The 21209-nt window shown below is 36.0% G+C and overlaps 2 protein-coding genes and 2 non-coding genes across 4 annotated transcripts; 2 read left to right on the forward strand and 2 right to left on the reverse strand.

The window, feature by feature from the left end:
* Positions 1-606: 606 nt before the first annotated feature.
* Positions 607-15422, reverse strand: LOC120630414. Its single transcript, XM_039899642.1, has 12 exons — positions 15305-15422; positions 14352-14526; positions 13754-14044; positions 12891-13171; positions 7084-7269; positions 5288-5578; positions 4117-4237; positions 3843-3982; positions 3097-3386; positions 2685-2897; positions 1228-1417; positions 607-764 (listed from the first exon to the last, which is right to left on the reverse strand). Exons 1-12 carry the CDS (start codon positions 15348-15350, stop codon positions 607-609), a joined length of 2382 nt encoding a protein of 793 aa, XP_039755576.1. The 5' UTR covers positions 15351-15422.
* On the forward strand, positions 1059-1132 carry Trnat-agu. Its single transcript has one exon. It is a non-coding gene; the product is annotated as a tRNA-Thr (tRNA).
* On the forward strand, positions 12445-12515 carry Trnag-gcc. The gene has a single exon. It is a non-coding gene; the product is annotated as a tRNA-Gly (tRNA).
* A 1266-nt stretch (positions 15423-16688) lies between the features above and the next one.
* On the reverse strand, positions 16689-20756 carry LOC120633584 (phosphatidylinositol glycan anchor biosynthesis class U protein). The gene is made up of 3 exons (XM_039903794.1): positions 19905-20756; positions 19177-19448; positions 16689-18420 (listed from the first exon to the last, which is right to left on the reverse strand). The coding sequence occupies exons 1-3, from the start codon at positions 20666-20668 to the stop codon at positions 18167-18169; spliced, it is 1290 nt and encodes a 429-aa protein (XP_039759728.1). The 5' UTR covers positions 20669-20756; the 3' UTR covers positions 16689-18166.
* Positions 20757-21209: the final 453 nt, after the last annotated feature.

Below are 21209 nucleotides of genomic sequence, written 5' to 3' on the forward strand. Positions count from 1 at the left end.
ATTTCTACCTATACGCACTGGGCCAGCGTGGTGGACTACGGCCTTAACCCTTTATATTTGTGAGACACGTGCTCTGTAGTGGGCCGGTAATGGGTTGATGTGATGATGATGATATATATATTTCTTTTATAATAGCTTCACTAAAGGGCTCCAACTACTTACTAATCATTTCATTGAGGGATGCCTAACTAAATTACTAGATTGTAAGAAAGATTTGAAGTAGTGGTAGTGAAAAATTGAATATGTCCAGACTGTTGTGTTGGTTATGTTTTAGATAAAATTCATTATTTTGTATTATAATACGTGTGTACCGATCCTGAAACTATTGCTATGGGGTAATAAGTTATTCATTATTTTCTACCTAAAAATTGTAGACTTCCTATGTCCAACGATTAAGTACCTAGGCTTGTTTTTGTATTAAGTCGGGAATTCGGTTCGGTTCAAGTCGGGTTATTATATGTTGTTTTTTTTACAATTTTGTGTATAACACAGCAAGAATAATATATAATTTAACTCCTATATTTTAAGTCTTATTTACTCAATTCGTTCAGTCATTCAATTTATTGAAGGATGAAACAAAATAAAACGATGTTTTTAAATTAAATTTTAATAAGTTAAGTACATTAATGAGACCATAAGAGAAAGTGCGATGTGTGCTTTCCAAAAAGGCGATACTGAGGCCGCAGAACCCAAGAGAGGCAGGCAACGCAAGCCAGAATGTTGTATGTAGTAACCTACTTGATGAGGGAGGCGACACTGGTCATCTGCAATGCATAAAATCAGTGCATATTAAGAATAACATAGGTACCATAGGTAGTTTCTATAACGCGATTGTTTCTTATCGATTTGTTGTAATAGGTATTAGTAGGCATGAATAAGTAAAAATGTAAAATTACGTGTTATGTAAGTATTCTGAAGTGGTTTGACCTTCACTGACATAACTATAGTTTGATATTTTAAAATTAAATCCGTGCAATTTAAAGTCAAGACATGACATTAATATTACGTACATTTGCTATTTATAATAACCGTACATAATTTTCGACCTAACTATCATCGGCGCCGTGGCTTAGTTGGTTAAAGCGCCTGTCTAGTAAACAGGAGATCGGGGGTTCGAATCCCCCCGGGGCCTTGGTTGATGTGATATTTTTGTTTAATTTTAATAAATTTAATAATTTATTTATATAAATATTTAATTTTCTATAATTTTTTATTTTTTCTACTTACGCGCACATAAATTTGATGTTGTTATTGTCGTAGCAATAAAATGAGCTGGCGGGCAAAAGCCTGGTGAAGGACATGGGTCTGTGATGTTGACGATATAGGTCTCCCGTTCGACGATAGTCTGACAGATGCGAGACACATCTGCTCCTCGCCACATACACACCAGAATCTGCCCTTGACCATCATTACGGAACTAAAAAAAAGGCATTTTAAATTCTTTGGTATTTTTCTGTGAAAGCAAAATATGTTGGCCTAACTATAATTTTAGTTTATTGATTGATTTCTTTAGGTAGGTATCAATAGAGTGTCAACTTTAGTTAAAATTAAAAAGAATACAATATCAGCGCCATCTCTAGCAATAGATACAAAACTTTGTTTTCTTTAACGTCCACTAGATGGCGGTGAACTGTAAATAATTTCAATCATGTCCACTGCAGACTGCAGATGTAAGATGACCAAGACAATACTATATATAAGGGTGATAAAAAAACAAAAAAAAATATTTTTTTCATTGTTATACCTCTCAAATGTTTCTATTTGATATAAAAAAAATTCTCACCAAACCCGAGCCCTATAGCTCAACTCTAAGAGGTCGCTATTGTTTTTTTAGTTTCCCATTTAATTTTCAAAAAATCGTTTTTTGTTTTTAATTGAATTTACACATAATTAACGCAATTTTTAATGAAAAACGATTTTGTATTCTTAAAGTAGAGTCTTCGAGCTTTACAAAACTCTATTACAAAGTACGATTATCTAACATAAAGACTAATTACAGCTATTTAAAAATTACTAAATTTCGAAATTTGAAGAATGTTTGGATTTTTTTTTTTGCACAATCCTCAAAATTTTTACTAAAACTATTAGAAAGCATTGAATATTTATATATTACAAATTTCGAAAATGGTTTTCAGTTCGTAGTGTAGGTGGCAGCACACATGATATCAATAAGATAAATGAATTAAGTGTATGATTACCAGTAATCATGGATTATAATTTTGTCACATATTTTTCTATATTAATAATCTAAATAAAAAATTGAACATGTTAATTCTAGTTAATAGTTTTTTATTAATGATAATTAGAGTACAAAGTAGCAGTTAAGAAAAATACGCCTTTCTGATACGCTATTAATTTGAATTATTCTGCATTGGCAAGTGTTGTTTTAGTACAGCATTGTTCAAATTTCGAAATTTAGTAATTTTTAAATAGCTGTAATTAGTCTTTATGTAAAGATAATCGTACTTTGTAATTGAGTTCTCTAAAGCTCGAAGACTATATATACACAAAACCAAATTATATAGGTGTAACTAAGCATATTACCATTCTTGATACCATTTTCTTAGTCAAGTCTAAAATTACGTTTTCTTTAAATATTCCTTGTATTTAACGAATACAATATCTACGTTATACGCACCCGGTTCAACCCAATAAAATTTGGTAAGTTGACTACAATGACGTACCTGAACATGGATAATAGGTTGTTGCTTTAAATAAAATGGATGAATACGATAGGTTTGTTTACGACCTGGGAGCACGTGATCTTCGTACTGTACTTGCATAAATTCCGTGCCATTGACTTCACATTGAGAGCCGAATATTCTTGACGGAATATCTGTTTTCACTAAGTTTGTATAAATTGCGTCAATTACGTCGGCCAAGGCATTGGAATTAACCTGCACAAAAAACTAGGATTAGAAAAAAACCTTATCAACAACATAAAGTTATGTTCCCACTTCTGAATAGGAACGCATGACTTTTCTCAAGTAATATGAAACTAATATGCAAGAAATACACATTGAATTTCCTTTTAAATAATGAGCATTATTACAAGCTAAATAAATGAGATCAGTAAATAGGTGGGTAGGTACTTACAGTTATAAAGAGCTCCGAATAGTCCAGATACTCATTATTGACGTTCTGAAAGTCAGTCGTATCCAGTGCCACATAAGCGAAGTAGATGTCAAAAAAACTTCTCCGCAACGACTGCATCAATACCCTTGATTGCTCCAACTCCTCAGAGGAAGGGCGGTCGGTTGGGCTGATAATAAGCACAACTGTGCTGTGTCCCGCACTAGCCATTGCCGCAATCTCTTCCAGAGTGCTATTCCGACTGTGTTGAATGATCCGTGATATAACATTTGGAAGGTTGAGGCGGTTTGGCCCTGCATAAATCTTATTAGCTTAACATACATTTGCCTATCAATGAATTTATTGAGATAACTGGCTCCGGTACAGTAACATTTTTATGTGGAAATAACGGATATAACAAGTGTAGAGCTTAGTTATGGACTTCACGCTTTACATTTTGTTCTTAATTTTTAGTAGATCTTACCATCAAATGAGTAACACTTCCATGGATTAATAAATAGTACCTAGAATGAAACGCAGGGAGCCGCTGCATTCCATTGAGCACAAGAACCTGGTATTTGGAACTCCCTACAAAAGACCTATGTCCAGCAGTGGACGCCCGACACGATCGGGAAGTATTCAGAATAGTTTTTATTTTTAGCGCGTAGCTATGTGACTAACTACTCGTATGTCCACAACTAGACAATGAGTAGGTCTTTGATTGATTGCGGATGATGATCATGAATACAAAAAAAGCGATTTATACTTACATTCAATGGTCGAGTTACTGATTGTGGAATAAAAACTAGTAAGATTACTGGTGGGCGAGACGATCCAACGCCCATTGTTCCCATGGAGTAACGCAATGGTGCTGCTATGAGCTTCCACTTCTAAAGCATTTCCAATCCATCTAAAACATGCAATAAATTTAACGAATTAAATCAGATTTTAGTCATTATGTAGATTGATTCACAGAATTTTGGCTGTAAAATTTCTATGCACCAGGAACCATAAACTGTCTTAAAATTTAGAATAGGTACTTACGACATAAACTGCTCGATTTCATAGCCTGTCCAAGATCCATCTGTAGCTACTATCAAGTCTATTGAGGGAACGTCTGAGAATGTTATTCGACACTCTTGATGATTATTTCTTAGAATTGTTGCTGCAAATATTATTGAGATATTACGTTGGATGAAAATTTTGGCGTGTGTATTTTGCAATAAAACTATCACATTCAAAATGGAAGCGTAAAAAAAATATTATAACAGTATTCCAGTAAGTATTATCACTAACCCGTGATCCATTCCACGTCTATCAAATGTTTAAGACGCGTCGTCCATTCGTAGGTACTCGTACTTGATAAAGGTTTAATCTCGGTTCACATTCACCCAGTTCAGCCTACTGATTGGAATAATCTGAACCCTGACATAGCATATAATGTCAATCTCTTTTTGTTCGTCCATTGCCTGACATTTTTAGTTTCAAAATTTCAATTTATTCCGATCTATTATACTGTAATATCAAGCTTTTATACCTACTTCTATAGCGGTGCTAACCTAGTGGGTATGGCTTTGGCTTCCTTTTCGCGGGGACCGAGTTCAAGCCCCGACACGCACCTCTAACTTCTCGGAGTTATGGGCATGTTTAATTAAATATATTTATCGTGTGAAACCATCGTGAGGATACCTGTGTGCTTGAGAGTTCTCCTTTATAAATAAATAAATATACTACGACAATATAGCAAGCACTCATCGCCATATAGCAAGCGTAGTTTGTGTTATGTGTACTAAGATGACTGTTGAATAATATACATAAATTCTATCTGTGAAAACTTGTAATTGGCTATACTTGATTACTTTACTTTAATTTTTTATTTTCTGTTATTAGCTGTAAGTTTTCCTGTACAATAAAATAAAATAAATACTTATATAATACAGATAAACATCCAGACACTGAAAAACATTCATGTTCATCACAGAAACATTTTCCACTTCGGAATCGAACCCACGGCCTTGGACTCAGAAAGCAGGGTCGCTCCCCACTGCGTCAATAGGCCGTCAAATCGTTTATGTTCTTAAGGGCGTGTGATGTCTACTAATGCACTGGTCCAACAAGGTGGATGATAACTTAAACTCTTCCTGACCCGTGCTGTAGTGGGACGGTAACGGGTAACGGGATGATAATGATGACGGTGAAATACAAAATCACTTACGAACATAATTCATGAAAGCCGTTGCAGCCGCTTCGCTCATCCTTTCCATCTCTTTTCTCGGAATATAGACAGTTATTTGCTGTAAGGACAACATGTGCGCGAATCTGGAAGTTTCCCTGATCAACTGGGAGCCGTTGACGATGCTGGCGTACAACGCGTGTCTGTTGCAGGCCCGGACTGTAGTATTGAATGATACTCCTTCATTAGAGTAATACATATCTAGTACTTGTGATAAGCCCAAAGATCGTCTTTGTCCCACCCATGTCGGCAAGTAATTTGCTAATATTAGACCTGCAATCGTAAGGACATTTAAAACTTTGTCCTGGATACTAGGAATTTTAAAAAATGCTGTGTTCCGCCACACTTTAATTTATGAAAGGTCAGAGCATAGACTAAAACACTTCTGGGTTGGTTATAAGTTTAATAAACCTAGTTTTGTCTTTTTGATAGAGTGCCGTAGAACTTGAAACCTTTATATTTTCGCCTAATTTGTCGATTTATTAAGTCATGCGTGTCACATCCTTTGGGTTGTCTGTAAGAGATTGCTTTTGCAATAAGGCCGCCTTTGCACACAACTGTATTAAACTTTGTTATTATTATATTCTTTAAATTGTTTTTAATTTTACTTATTTTTTTTTTTTTCTTATGTGTTTCTTGTATTGTTTCTAAGTTTGTGCAATAAAGTATTCTAAATAAATCCTTTTAATTATTAAAGCTTTATGAATATAAAAACTGTAGCCCAGAATTATTAATATATGTGAAAAGCAGACTGCTATAACTATTACTATTATGACGATCGAAACTGTAAGTATTACGAGATTGAATTCCTTCCCTGCAACTCCTAGCACAACCCCGAAACTAAAGTAAATAAATAAATAAATATACTACGACAATACACACATCGCAACCTAGCCCCAAAGTAAGCGTAGCTTGTGTTATGGGTACTAAGATAGCTGATGAATATTTTTTTATGAATATAATACACATAAATACTTATAATATACAGATAAACACCCAGACACCGAAAAACATTCATGTTCATCACACAAACATTTTCCAGTTGTGGGAATCGAACCCACGACCTTGGACTCAGAAAGCAGGGTCACTGCCCACTGCGCCACCCGGCCGTCAAAGTGTTTTAATGCAAGATTATATTTTCAGAGTTCCTGCTCAGATTATTATCTTCCTATTCATTTAGAAACAACGTTATTAATAGGTAATAAGACAAATAACAAGCATGATGATGATGATGATAAAACTTGAAATACATCTTTCTTATTTTCTGGGTATTTTTTCATTTTTCCACACCAATCCGCACTGGGTTACCGTGGTGGACTACGGCCTTAACCCTTTCTCATTGTGGGAGAAGACCCGTGCTCTGTAGTTGACCGTTGATGGGTTGATGTGATGACGATGATGATAAGACATTTTTGGTAGGATCATTCAGCCATTATTGGATGTGTAATTGGGTCCAAAAAAATGGAAACGCCCCGCGCACGTCTAACTTTGCTAGCTCACAAACTTTTCCCCGATTTCCCATTTTATGGTTAACGCAATATTAGTCGTTTAAACGGTTTCTGTATGTTTTTAATTCTGTGATCATAAGGATCTTAATTTATAGGTGCACTTCTTCTCAATAACTACTTCCTACTTTGTTTTTTTTTCTAAGTATCTACTAAAGCTTCTTCCCAAAGGTGAAGGTGCAAAAAATAATTGAACCTCCGTGAGATATGAATATACGACCTTACGGACTTCAAACTAGCTTACACCGTTGCACAATGGAATTAATTACTTACCGTCTATACCAGCTAAAATCTCTGCATCAGTGAAGTGCCAGTTTGGTAAGGTTCCATTTGGTGGGAAGAGGTAGTAATCTCTTGGTAGAAGGGTGTCATTCCACCGGTTGCTGCTTCCTACCAACATGCGATGCTCCGAAGCCCCCACTAGCGGGCCCTGGTTCACAACAACTTCAGCTAAATCACCTTAAAAGTAAAATAAATCACTTTTAAATGCAATTTATACCTCACCATCTACTTTTATATATTATGTATGTTATATATTTACATATATTATGTATGTTTTATATTTATATGTTACGTATATTTATTAAAATTATCTATGTATTTGTATCTTTACATCTTGGTATTTATGTATATCTATCAACACTATCCCGTTCTCTTGTTGTAAGTCCTATCTACAAAGGTTGCCTGTAAGAGATTGCTTGCAGCAATAAGGCCGCCTTCGCATGACTAGATTGTGTACTGTATACTCCTTACTGTTTCTTTTCCTGTTATACGTGCAATAAAGTGTTTCTTCTTCTTCTCATAATATTGTCTGTTTTTGTATTAAAGAAGTCTTATTATTATTTTAAAAAACGCTTTACAGGCTTAGTTACTGTAGTATACGTCAATTAAACACAGCGGTCGGTTGCTAACTGATTTATTTATCCACCCTCACTTATCATACACTACACATCTCTTTCCTATAAAAAGTTCTTAATTAATATAATTCAGGAAACAGGTTGTTCTTAATCTATCACTTAGGTATACTCTTTTCCTTCCCTTCACGTTAATTTTAAAATAGCCTTATTTTAATTATCTTATAATCAGTACTATAAACCACTTTTAACTACACAAAAATGAATGTAATACTACAATCAGTAACTTAATAATAACCAAACTAATAACTAAATGAACCTGTCTCAATTGAACTCTTCTATATTATTATTCAATGCGCAAAAAAAATATTAACAAATTAATCGGTAGATTAATTTGTTCCCTAATTATCCTCCTTTTTACGCAGACGGCAAGCTCTTTTAGGTCTTTCCGTTATATCCGCCGTTGATTCTAGTAATGGTGCTAGACCATCGGTGTCTGGCGGTAAAGTAGGTGAAAATAGCCGCAAAGGTTGGGGGGGTGTGACCGTCATTGTTTGCTCATCGGTTTTCTGAGACTCCAGCTGAACTGCGGTTGCCTCTGCATCGTTGCCTGGTGAATGCCACTCTTCAATTTTATTATTCCGTTTTCGAGGTTTCGTGTTAACATATTGATCGTTAATGCTTATCTCTGAAGATGGATCAGGTTCTGTTGCTAAGCTCCATGAGAACCGACTATTTCTCATTGGCAACATTTGATCAGTATGTCTACGACAAATATTTCCTTTATTTAGCAACACTTTATATGATACTGGCCCCGTTTTTTCTACTATATCTCCCTCAATCCACTTATTTTCTTTGGTTGAATAGTTCCTTGTTATTACTTTATCTCCAATATCAAAATTACGGACGACTCCGCGTGAGTTTTCTATTTGTTTGCTCTGGACATCCGCCACTATCTTCGACGTACACGGACGCATCGCGTCTAGTCTATTTTTCAACCGCCTCCCTAACAGAGCCACTGCCGGTTCGACTCCTGTCGTTGCATGAGGACAGTTCCTATATTGTAATAAAAATCTACATAAACTTGCATGTATGTCTTCACCTTCCAACACTGCCTTTTTAATCGTTTTTTTTATTGTTTTAACCGAATTTTCTGCTGCCCCATTTCCTTGGGGTCTGTATGGTGAAGATGTAATATGTCGTATTATGTTCTTATTGCAAAATTCTTTGAATTCTGCGCTCTGGAACGGAGGACCATTATCCGTTACTAGCTGTTCAATTAGTCCAAATCTAGAAAATAGACTCCTGAAAAACTTAATTGTATCGTATGTCGAGATACTGCGTATTTGCTCAGCCTCTAACCACTTACTGTACGCATCAACTACGATAATATAGTATTTACCATGTACCTGTGCAAAGTCCGCATGTAGTCGTTTCCAGGGTCCCGCTGGCAATTCCCATGGATGTAAAGTGGTTCTAGGGGGGGCATCCCGCACATTGAGACATGCTTCACACTTCTGTCCAATTGCTTCGATATCTTTATCTATGGACGGCCAATACACGTAATTTCTGGCAATTGACTTCATTTTGACGATCCCTAAATGTCCTGAATGAATCTCTTTTAAAACCCGTTCTTGTAAATTTCGTGGAATTACTAATCGGTATTTATACAGAATACAACCATGATCCATATAAAGCTCTGCACGCCGTACATAAAACGCCTCCTCATCTTCTTTAGTCTTTTCTGGCCATCCGAACATAATATATCCATAAATTCGACTTAACAACTTATCTTTTTTAATTTCTATAGCAATTTCTTTGTAACTCACCGGTAACGTTTCATCTACATACAATAAATAATGTTTCTCGACTTTCACTTGTCCGTCGTCTTCTCCACCTACCAATGGTAAGCGAGATAGAGCGTCCGCATTACTGTTGCATTTTGACTTCACATAATTAATTTCAAAATCGTACGCAGCCAGTTTAGCCGCCCATCGTTGTAGTCGACTTGCTGCCGTTTGTGGAATGCCCCCTTTTGGGCCGAAAATATACACCAGAGGCTTATGGTCTGTTTTTAAAATAAATTTTCTACCAAACAGGTATTGGTGATGTTTTTGTATCCCGTACATTATAGCCAGTGCCTCCTTGTCTAGTTGACTATAGTTCTTCTCCGCGTCCCCGAGTGTCCTTGACGCACAGCTGATCGGGCGCTCCGTGCCATCGGGAAATGCGTGCGCGAGAACTGCCCCTATACCGTACGCGCTACTATCTACTGCTAGAACTAACGAAAGCGAAGCGTCGTAATGACATAACACTCTGTCACTGGCTAAAATATTTTTTATATTTGTAAATGCATTTTCACAATTTATATCCCAGTACCATGCCTGATTTTTTTTTAAAAGAGCATATAATGGGTGCAGTAACGAGCTTAAATTAGGAACAAACTTCCCGTAGTAATTTATTAAGCCTAGAAAAGCTTTCAATTGAGTCACGTTTACCGGTTTTGGAGCTTTTACAATCGCCTCCACTTTCGTCATGTCCGGATGTAAACCATGCTTATCAATAATAAAACCTAGGTAAGACACACTCTTTTGTAAGAAAATACATTTATTTATTTTAACCGTAAGGCCCATTGCGGCCAATCTTTCGATTACAGCTCTCAGATTATTTTTATGTGTTTCGCGATCTTTTCCTGTTACACATATATCATCCAAAAAAACAACTGTGTTTGGTAAGCCTCTAAGAGTCTCTTCCATAATTTTTTGAAATTTTTGAGGTACACAGCTCAACCCATACGGTGTACGTCTGAAAGCATAGGTACCTACGTGCGTCGAAATGGCCGTACATGCTTGCGAATCGGGGTGGAGAGGTACTTGCATATATGCGGTCGTCAGGTCAATTTTTGAATATTCCTGACCCCCGCTCAAAGCTGCGAATAACTCATCGATACGCGGGAGAGGATAGTGGTCCATTTTCAATTTTGGGTTAATAGTTGATTTGTAGTCCCCACATAACCTGATCTCCCCTGAAGGCTTAATAACCGGAACTATTGGTGTTCCATAGTCCGAATGTTCAACCGGATAAATCGATCCTTCCTCTTGTAAACGATTAATTTCTCTCTCCACTGCGGCTCGCAAAGCTAGCGGCACCGGCCGAGCGCGTAAAAAAATCGGTTTATTATCTGTGAGTTGTAAACGAATTTGTTTCTTACATTGGCCTAATTTGTCCGTAAACACAGAAGAATATTCTCTTTTTAACTCGCCTATGAACCGATTGCGATATTCATCGTCCGTAACATCAGAGATATTGTTAATACATAATTCATTTATATTAAATTTTTGAATCCAACTTCTACCTAACAAGGGTCGGCCCCCGTTTTTTATTACGTACAATTGTAAATCTTTTTGAAAGTTGTTATCGATATATGCGTCTACTAATATAAACCCGACCGGTTCAATTCGCGAGCCTGAGTATGAACAGAGTTTCATTTCATCCTTACGAATTAAATAATTGGAAAACAAACTATTATAACATTTTTCACTAATAGCCGAAATTTTGCTACCCGTATCTAGTTCACATTTAAGTTTAATGTCCCCTATTCTAACATCAATAAAATACGGCTTGTCTCCTTTTGAAATCGCTCGTATATTAAACATTTCACTATCCGAATCATCACTTATAAAATTATGCCTCTTTTCGGCAGATTTGTTTGCCGCCTTGCACATAACCTTTAAATGTCCCCGAACATGGCACAGATCACAGTTATACTGCTTAAAGCGACACTTATCTGCACGATGTAGTTTCCCGCAGCGCCAGCACTGCGCCGCCGAGCCCGCTCGCGCCGCGCGGCCGCCGGCTGTGCTGCGCAGCGCGTGCAGGCCATCGCCGCCCGCCTCGCCGCTGCCGCCGCCGCTCGAGCCGGTCGCCCCGCTCGAGCCCGCCGCGCTCCCTGCGCCTACGCCTGCGGCTTCCTTGCCGCCGAAGTTTCCAGAATATGCACCGCCTATGCTATTGCGGCCGCTGACCCTGTCCACATGTTTTTCCGCAGCCTCTAGTCCTAAAGCTAGCTCCACCGCCTTCTTGTAATTTAATTTTGCCTCGACTAGCAATCTAGCTTTAATCTCTGTATTCCATAATCCGGTGAGCAGCTGTTCACACAGATTTTCTTCGAGGTTTTGGCCAAAATTGCAGTCGGTCGCTAAATGTTTTAACTGTTGGAGAAATTCTAGAATGGATTCGCCAGACTTTTGTTTCCGCTGACGAAATATTTCTCGCTCCAGGTATACTGAACGTTGTGGTTCCAAGTGGGTTTTTACTATTTCTACCAATTCTTCAAATGTTTTATCTTCCGGTTTCTTAGGTGCACACAAATCACACATTAAGTTATACGTGCGTTCCCCAACTAATGTCACCAACGTGGCAACTTTATGTGTACTTTTAATTTCATTGAGAAACATAAATTGTTCCACCCGGCGAACATATAACGACCACTTCCCGGAAAACAAATCGAACGGTTCAATTTTTCCAACAGGCATTTTTAAATACAAACTTATTTTGCACGCGTAATTACAAATCCCGACTCGTCGCCAATGTAGTATACGTCAATTAAACACAGCGGTCGGTTGCTAACTGATTTATTTATCCACCCTCACTTATCATACACTACAGTTACATTTAATTTAATTTAGTTGCTGAAATAATGGTTTATCTCATTATAATTCATTAAATTTGAGTGGAATGTTAAACATACCTAGCTTAGATTCGCTACTTAATACTATCAGCATCGGTGGTTCAGTGGTAGAATGCTCGCCTGCCACGCGGGCGGCCCGGGTTCGATTCCCGGCCGATGCAGTATCTTTTGTTTGTTTTTTTTATTTATGAGCAGTTCATACTTGCTAATAAAAATAGAGTGCTGATACAAATAGTTCTAAAATTATATTATAATAGAACAGGTTTTTAATTGGTAGGTTTCACCAACACCGATTTTTTTTATTACTGTTGTTTGTTTTGTAAAAAGAAAATTAAGAAACATCTAAAAAACAGCATAATAATAGAAATGGTAATTTTGTATAGGAATTGCCACTTCGGATAACTCTCAATAGATGGCGTTGTTAGGGCTTATGAAGTTCACGGGGTAACTTGTGTTTTGTTTTTTTTTTCAATTCTATTAATATTAAAGTTATACCGTAAAATCGAAGACAAAGATTGATCAACATAAAAAGGTACCTGCCAGTGTAGCAACCCACAAATTGCTGATATTATTATTTGTGTCACTACTTTGATCATCAATATCGAATTCCTCGTGCTCCGTGTACCAATCTTCCATCGCTGAGTCCACCATGGCCTGAGAAATCTCCTCTTTGAATATATCAGCCTTTAAAATATCGCTGATAGTCACCTGTTGTGGTTCTAACGCTGAGGCGAGTGCCGCAACAAGGGTTCCAGGCGATATGGTGCCCCATTCTGTTTTAATAACTCCGTCTTCTATGGGACATCTGCTATTAATTCTGAAAAGTTAGTAAAAAATAATATTAAGCTCCTCCTACAACTCTTTAATTTACCAACAAGTCATAACTCCCTAACTTTACTTATTTTAATAACATCCCTAACTTTACTTATTTTAATAACAAGAAATAACACTATAATGAAGGGATTAGGTTTTCGGCTTCGAAAATCTAATCCCATCATAATATACCTACTTATGTAAGTTATATGAGTGCTATAGGTACATAATAGTGTGATAAGTAGCTACAAAGTATGTTATCAATAGGTTCTGGATTCTTGATCTTTATCAAAAATCATCTTAGTTAATGTCCCACAGCTGGGCACAGTCCTCTCAGGAGGTAGTTTTCTGAGCAAAGAGCCACCGCGCTGCTCCAATGTGATGTGGCGGGCTCAGCGAATATTACCAAGTTACAATAACCTGGACTAAAAGCAGTCCAGGTCATTGAATGAATGAGGCGGACGCATGTTTCTTCTGGCTGGGTACAAAAAATACTCAGATTTAATTCGACTCTGCACGCGTCGCGTCACGTTGTGTTTTATATCATGGTGCCAATGTTTTCCCGTGTTTATATAGTGCTGCTTACCTGTTCGCACTTTGTCGCGTCATAGTCTGTCGACGTTGTGCTGACAAAGGACAAACTTCGTTTTCATCGCCTCGTTCCCAAGGCTGCACCGTGGAGCTTAGCATTTTATGGAGTAAACATTTTTCGATAAGCGTAAGGCTTTCGTCCACGTTCAGAATGTCCGGCTGGCTCGGCAAAAACACCTCCATCAGCAGTTTATACTTATGGAATTGGAATGCTGAAGCTCTGAACGGTAGAACATAATCCGATTCGATAGTGTTGGGAGATTCCTCTATGCCGTCGAGTCGGAGGCTGTGGAAATTTGTAATTTTTAAACACTAGGAATTTCTGTATGGAGATACAATGCATGTTCAAAGATATGAGTTAAGTTAAAGTATGTACAGTTGTCACCACCCCTCTTCCCGCAGCGACCTCTGTGACAATCTACTGCGATCACCAATCCGTCTGCCCAGCGTGGTAATTATGGACAAACACTCCGATTGTGAGAGGCCCAAGTCCAACAGTGGACTGTTATAGGCTGTTGATGAGATAAGTACCTACTTACTTCGGTAAGAAAACTAAAGTTTTGTAAGTATACTTTAGGTAACTACGTACTTACCTTCTGAGCAACGTCGTGCTAAACAATCGCATGTCTAGTCGTGAACTTAGCTCCAGGCGTCGTAAAAGCGATAGGAAGACATCAAGTCTATGGGGTGCCGCTAGGTCCGGTCCTCCCCTGCGGTAGCAATCCAATAGAAGTGGTGGCACACTTGATAATATTGCTTCTTCTGAAGCTGATATGTACAAAAAAAATAACGCTTGCTTAATCCTACTACTTAATATTGTACTTCAATCACGCATAAACGGCTGAACGGATTTGGATGAAATTTGGCATTCATGTAGCCTTTGACATGGAAAAGAACAGAGAGTTCCAGGAGAAAAAAAAAATTGATACACGCGAACGAATTTGCGGGTATCAGATAGTTATAATAACTGATACCCGCGAATTCGTTCGCGCGCATCTGTACTGTGAGTACATACATATAAACTCCAAACCATACCTACGTACATCCTAAGATTGTATCCACACCTGCTGTTAGATGCAAGTTCAAAGGTTTCCGAATCATAATATCATAATTATCATAAATACTTAATAATTAAGTTAGTATGCGCTAGTAAATATTTAAACTTACGAAGCAAAATATAAATAGATAAGTAGGTATAATATAAACAAACAAGCGTTGATCGCTACCTAAATGTTTCAAGGCCAGGATTGGTTATGTTTTCAGGTTTTATAGGTGCCGGGTGGGTATATTATAGTACCTAGGTTAGGTTAGGTTAAAATATAGCACACATCCTTGAGACAAAGTTTCCTGTGAAGTATTTTAAGACCTGTAAATTTAATGTTGTCGTTTGTCCTACAAAAGAATTGGCACCAATATCATATTATAGTATACCTATATTATAGTGCAATAAAAAATGAACTCAAAAGGTTGATACTTAGGTAGGTATATCTAAACATGAAAGGAACGTGACATATTTACTTGCAATTTATTAATAATAGGTACTCACGACTGGCTAAAGCACAAATTAGAACAAAAAATAACAGTTCCTTCATAATTAACAAAGTAATTATCACGGCAACATAATAAGTAGGTACACCTAAGTATTATAGGAAAGGTAATCACACTACTTGTTTCGCGGCGTGTGCGATACCCATACCTACACACAGATTGGTTCTGATAAGATAATAGTTCATTGTGTAAGTGGGGCGTAGCTACGATGAATGATACATTAAATCAATAAAGACTGTAGTTGTAAAAACAAAATTTAAAAAAAAACCTACTGACTTATGAGTTTATGACGCAGACTCAAAGACATATATAATTAATACGTACCTACCTTAATAAATCCCCTCATCGCACCGTAACTTGGCGACGAAGGAATTAATTTATTTCCTTTCTTTTCATTTCAAACTAAAGTTTTCAAGATCGGTCCGCATACAATTATGGAGGGAAAAATGATGAATAAACGGAAAATATAGAAAAGCATAGAAACTCGACCTTAAAAAAAATATTATTATTACTGCAGTCATTGACCAAGCAGATGGCCCACCTGATTGTATAAACAGAGAAACGCTTCGCGGGACATGCAAGGAACACGTCCGTAGAATTTCACTTTTTCCGGCAGCATTACAGGCGAACATAATAACAAATTGAGCCTGCGACATTGATAAGTTTAAACACTAACGCTGTCGTGGTTCATTTTCAAAACTTAAAACTCCACCGCAATAGGCCCAACTGATTCGTTTATACATTTTCATTATAGCACGGTGATGGCACGGCGCACGAGGTTTTAGACCAGGGTAGGCATAATTCAAAAACTTGGCAGAAAATGAAAAAATCATCCTATTTTACGAGTGATATATTTTTTTTAGGGTAGGCAGTGCTTCTACGCATGTATGAAGTGCATGCCACTGGGTTATGGTGATAAATACACTCTTATAACCAAATATATGTGTACGAAGCGTTACTTATCACCATCTCACAATATAACTGTAAAGTTTAATAGGTTTAGGGCTTGCGCTCTCGGCGGAACGGATTGCAGAGGTAGGTGGGTTTTAGTGTTAGTTACAAATTAGTAATAATTATTCTATATAATATGCGGCATGACTGTTACAACCCGCACTATTAACAATTGATATATTATAAGGTGTCAGATATCGTGCTGTCAATTGAGTGAAAGGGATTGCACAACAACGAACGCTTTTATAAAATATCTATTCTTTAACGGCGCAGGTTAATACCTCAATGAGAAGTGAGAAGTCATTGCATTTGAACTTTAATAGCATAGCATTATGTCCTTTATGAAAAATAACTTAACATCTCTTCCCTGTTCAGTCGATGGGCACCGACCTTCAGCAGTCGACAACCTTAGGATAAACTAAAAGAAAAAGCAAACTTAAAATAAAACATTTTATTGACATCAATAAATCAGCAAGTTCATTTTACTTCATTCAAAACTTAAACTCCACTATGGTACAGTCAACCTTTCTTCATATCCATCATATCACCTTTCATAACTTAGTATAAACCATTAGTTAAAATAAAATATAATTTGGTATGCTTAAGTGGTTACAGAGATCAAGTGCACATATTGCACTGATTAGGTACTTGGTATAATAATAATGTGCAAGACAAATTTACAAGTATTACAGTTACAATACGTAAAATATTCCAATATATTCCAACGATATACAATTAAAAATCCATATCAATCTGAATGTACCTATCTAATATCATACGGAATTAGTAGTTTTTATGGAAAATTATAAACTTATAAGTCACAACCTCTTACTCCAAATGCATTTATTATGATAAATAAAATTGTAATGGTGAAATACTTTTAGTAGTAAACATATGACTTGATTTATTATGTATAAATAACGCCATATGTTTAATTACAATGCTATAAGTATTTTAAGTGAAATAACACAAAATTACAACATAATAAACTAAATTTTGTACGAAAATGTATATAGTAGATACCTACTTATACTTTAAAGATTATGAAAAGGTAAATGAACAAAATATACGACTATAGAAAGATGAAGGCTAGGTCCATTTTACTGTGACTTTATAATGAGTCGCTTCTCGAAACTCTAGTGAGATGATATTCTTTACATAAGTACATTATGATAATATTTAAATCGCAGTTTACGATTAGCTCATCAATGGAAGTGTTTTTTTAACGTATTTTTAATGCAGCAATAAAAATATCATCATGACAGTTATGTTAAATACGTGAAATATATAAATACAGATCCCTAGCTATAAGTTGACAGTGCATTGATAAAACCGCGCTGCTGTCGGCCTATCGCACGCCACAAAGTGGGTAATAATATACAAATGCACCTTTTATTTTTGTATAAAATACCCAATATTTACACATAATTTAGTCAAGTAAAAATACCTTACAATAACTTATGTAAACTTGCATCACATATTGGCAGCCAGCATTTATAGATGTAGGATTTTTACATTCATATTCCCGAAAGCAGCCATAATGGTATACTGGCAATGCCTGTATTACTTTGAAAATTGTTGATCTATTGATAGTGATCTAACCTCCAACACTAGTTACCGCCACGTAAATACGTAAATATTTACATACATACAATTATAATAGTTGTGATTTCATTAGTTGCTTACTTCATTGAATAAAACTACAACTAAAGTTAACAGTATATTATCACTAAGATTTGTTACTTTTCAAAAATCATAACACTCAGTATTATTATACTAAATTGTAATAAGTTATATATTTGCTATAAATTAAATCTCTATAACCACGCTGGAATTCTTAAATACTTTGTTCAGTAAAAATATTAAATGCTATTTATACAAATATTTGTTACTTTCCACAAAATAAGAGTTATCGTAGAACCAGTTTTGCTGGTTTTCCATTAATTTGTCGAGATGAACCATTTTTGAGTGTAAAGTCTCTCTTGATATGTGCAAACAGCATGTCAGTGATGAGGAAAATTTGTGCAGTTGCAAAAAACAGAGTTACCCCAAAAAAGAAATTAGCATTTGCTGAGCCTGAATAGATCCACAGGTGCCACACAGTTGGTCCAAGTGCTGATGTTATTATAAAAGTGCAGGCTACAATAAATTTTTGCTGCATAACTGAAAAAAAAAACAGTCAAGTTTTAAGAATAATACATTATTGCTTTGTTTTTTTATGTTTTTAATGAGGGCTTTTTAAAAGTAAAATGAACTAATTTAAATAAAGAGCATCATCCAACACATACATTTTATGTTGAAAGTGAAGGTGGTGCCAGGCAAGAAAAAAAAGTGTGTTAAAAGTAATCCTCCTAAACATTTTTATTATGATAGAGTTTTATAGACCACATTTCCATATAACTAGCTGATACTTGCGACTTATGAGGACATTGTGGTTATATGCTTTTTCGATAATATATTTCTTAACAGATGTTAGTATTTTCTTTTGTTGATAAACCTAAAAACCTAATAGATGTACAAACATTTGATTTGTACCTAGTGCGTAAGGCTTGGGTTTCCCTTTGGGGTTGACCAATATTGATCCGTCATGCACCTCTAACTTTTCAGAGTTGTGTATTTTTTTATTTTAAGAAATTAAAATATCACTTGCTTTAACAGTTAAGAAAAACATCTTGAGGAAATCTGTTCTCTAGGTTGTGTAAAGTCTAGCAATCCACACTTGTCTAGCAACCACGCTAGCCAAGTGGGCTATGGCCTAAACCCCTAGCATTCTGAGAGGAGACCCATGCTTTCTAGTGGGATAATGTCTCTGCATTTTAACAATATTATTGTTTTAAAGCCCTCTGTCCTATGGGTGATCAGGCCTGCATCTTTGTAATAATAAATTCATTTATATAAATTATAATAAATAATACTTACATGAGAACAAATGTTTCCATAAAGGTAATAGTGCCAAGTAGAATCCAACATCTCCAATACATGGATATGACCTGAATATTGTAGATAGTGCAATAAGAACTGTAGCTAGTAGTACTGGTTCTTTGTGAAATCTCAGTGTTAGTGGTACAACATACAGAGCCAATGCATTGATTTGAAATGCACACACAAAAAGTAATCGGAAGTGCTCAAACATCTCTGTAAAGAAATACCAGAAGAGGCCTATATTTGGTTTTAGATCTGGCACTGATAATCTGTAAATAATAAATATTAAAACATTACTTCTATATTATTTTTTTAGAAACCCAAGGTTACTATGAGCATTTATCAGGGGAGGTAAAAACAAAAAAGAAATCTCGACTGATGCTTTTACATAGTGCCCACATTTTTTTCTGTTTGTTAAGAATCTTGCTAAAACCATTAAATTTTCACCGAACGCGAAAATTACTCACATTTGTTGTTTTTCTTGTCCATCTCCAGTAATATTAGGCAGTAGCCCTACAGGAGGCAAGAAATATCTATGCAATTTTTGTTTTAAGATTGTTGTCTATTTATTTCCAATTGCTGTTCTGGAAGGACGATATATCTCCAGGATGCAAGTACATATTATAGCAAATTTTCCTATAATTGGTGCACTGTTTGTAAAACAATAAATAAACAAACAGTTACTTTTTGAATATTAGTGTAAATGAACTAAAATTAGTACTTACATAAATCCATATGTGTTATAGAAATAGTCGTATGATCCATCCATTATGTATGCAGATATAAATATACAGAATCCCCAACACAATACAAATCCTAAAAGTGTTCTTATATATGAGCATTTGTTGCACCCTTGATTGACATTTGCTACTAAAATAGAAATTGGCACTACTAGCAGAATAGGATAAAGGGCTTGGTGGGTGGCCAGAGCAATAAACACACAAGCCATAACCCTTTGACCACTCGAGGCTGCCCACAGGGATACAGCTAGCAGCAAATTCTGTACAACCGTAGTAGTCATGCCGACACAGTTCAAAACAGAATACGGATTGAATAAATACACAGAAAGAACGTAATAAGGGACCTCATTCAGCTGTGATTCATTCAGAAGCATGTTCTTTGATTCTTCCACAACGTCTGCCTTCCCCCTTTCTTGTGATTCTTTAAATATTTGTATGAATACTTTCGATGCCTTGTACAGAATGTGAGCGGTTAAAGCGTCCAAGACAACAAAAATAACTGGTAATAAATAGGGTACTTTTTTTAGCAGAAAGTGGAATAAAATGAGCATTATTGGAGACTCGTGGAAGGAGTCCCCTTCATACGGGTTTATTCCATTGTCGTACAAATGAACACCCTCAATTAACCTCTTCCAAGAGTTCAGCGGCGTCGCTATCTCTACTCTATTTGCTATCGTTTGCCAATAGTCCGTGTGAATAAGCCAATATCTTACTAAACAGGCTACTATATATTTAATTATCAAAGCCATTGCTTGAATATTTTAGTAATCACAGAGATCAAGTTTATCACATCACATTTAAAAATTCAAAATCAACAATAGAAATACGAAATGTCAAACGAAATCACCACAAAAGTCATATTTTAAAACTGTCACAAATGACAATATTTTTTTTATAATCTTGTAATACGACCCTAGGTTCTTGTCAATCTGAATAGGTATGATGACAGTAACAAAGAATCACTAAAACATTGTATTTATCAAATGATATATAATTCTTGTATTATGGAAAATGTATAAAAAATAAAACTGTAAAATCTAGCGATCCGCTATGTCAGGTCAAACGCTAAATTTTTAATTAAGACGTCACGTTTATATGTAAACATAATTTTGGTCTGCTTGAACTTCGGCGTATATCAAGTATTTTGTGATTTCAAACTATTAGTTGCTAACTTTTTTGTTATCAATTCGAAAATCAGTAATCTTTAGCTATGGCACGAGGATTTACTAAAGCTCTTATTTGCATTTCACGTCACGAGTGCGGTACAATCGAATGACATGCCATGACGAA

The sequence above is a fragment of the Pararge aegeria genome, chromosome 2, assembly GCF_905163445.1.
Source record: "Pararge aegeria chromosome 2, ilParAegt1.1, whole genome shotgun sequence".
NCBI lineage: Eukaryota > Metazoa > Arthropoda > Insecta > Lepidoptera > Nymphalidae > Pararge > Pararge aegeria.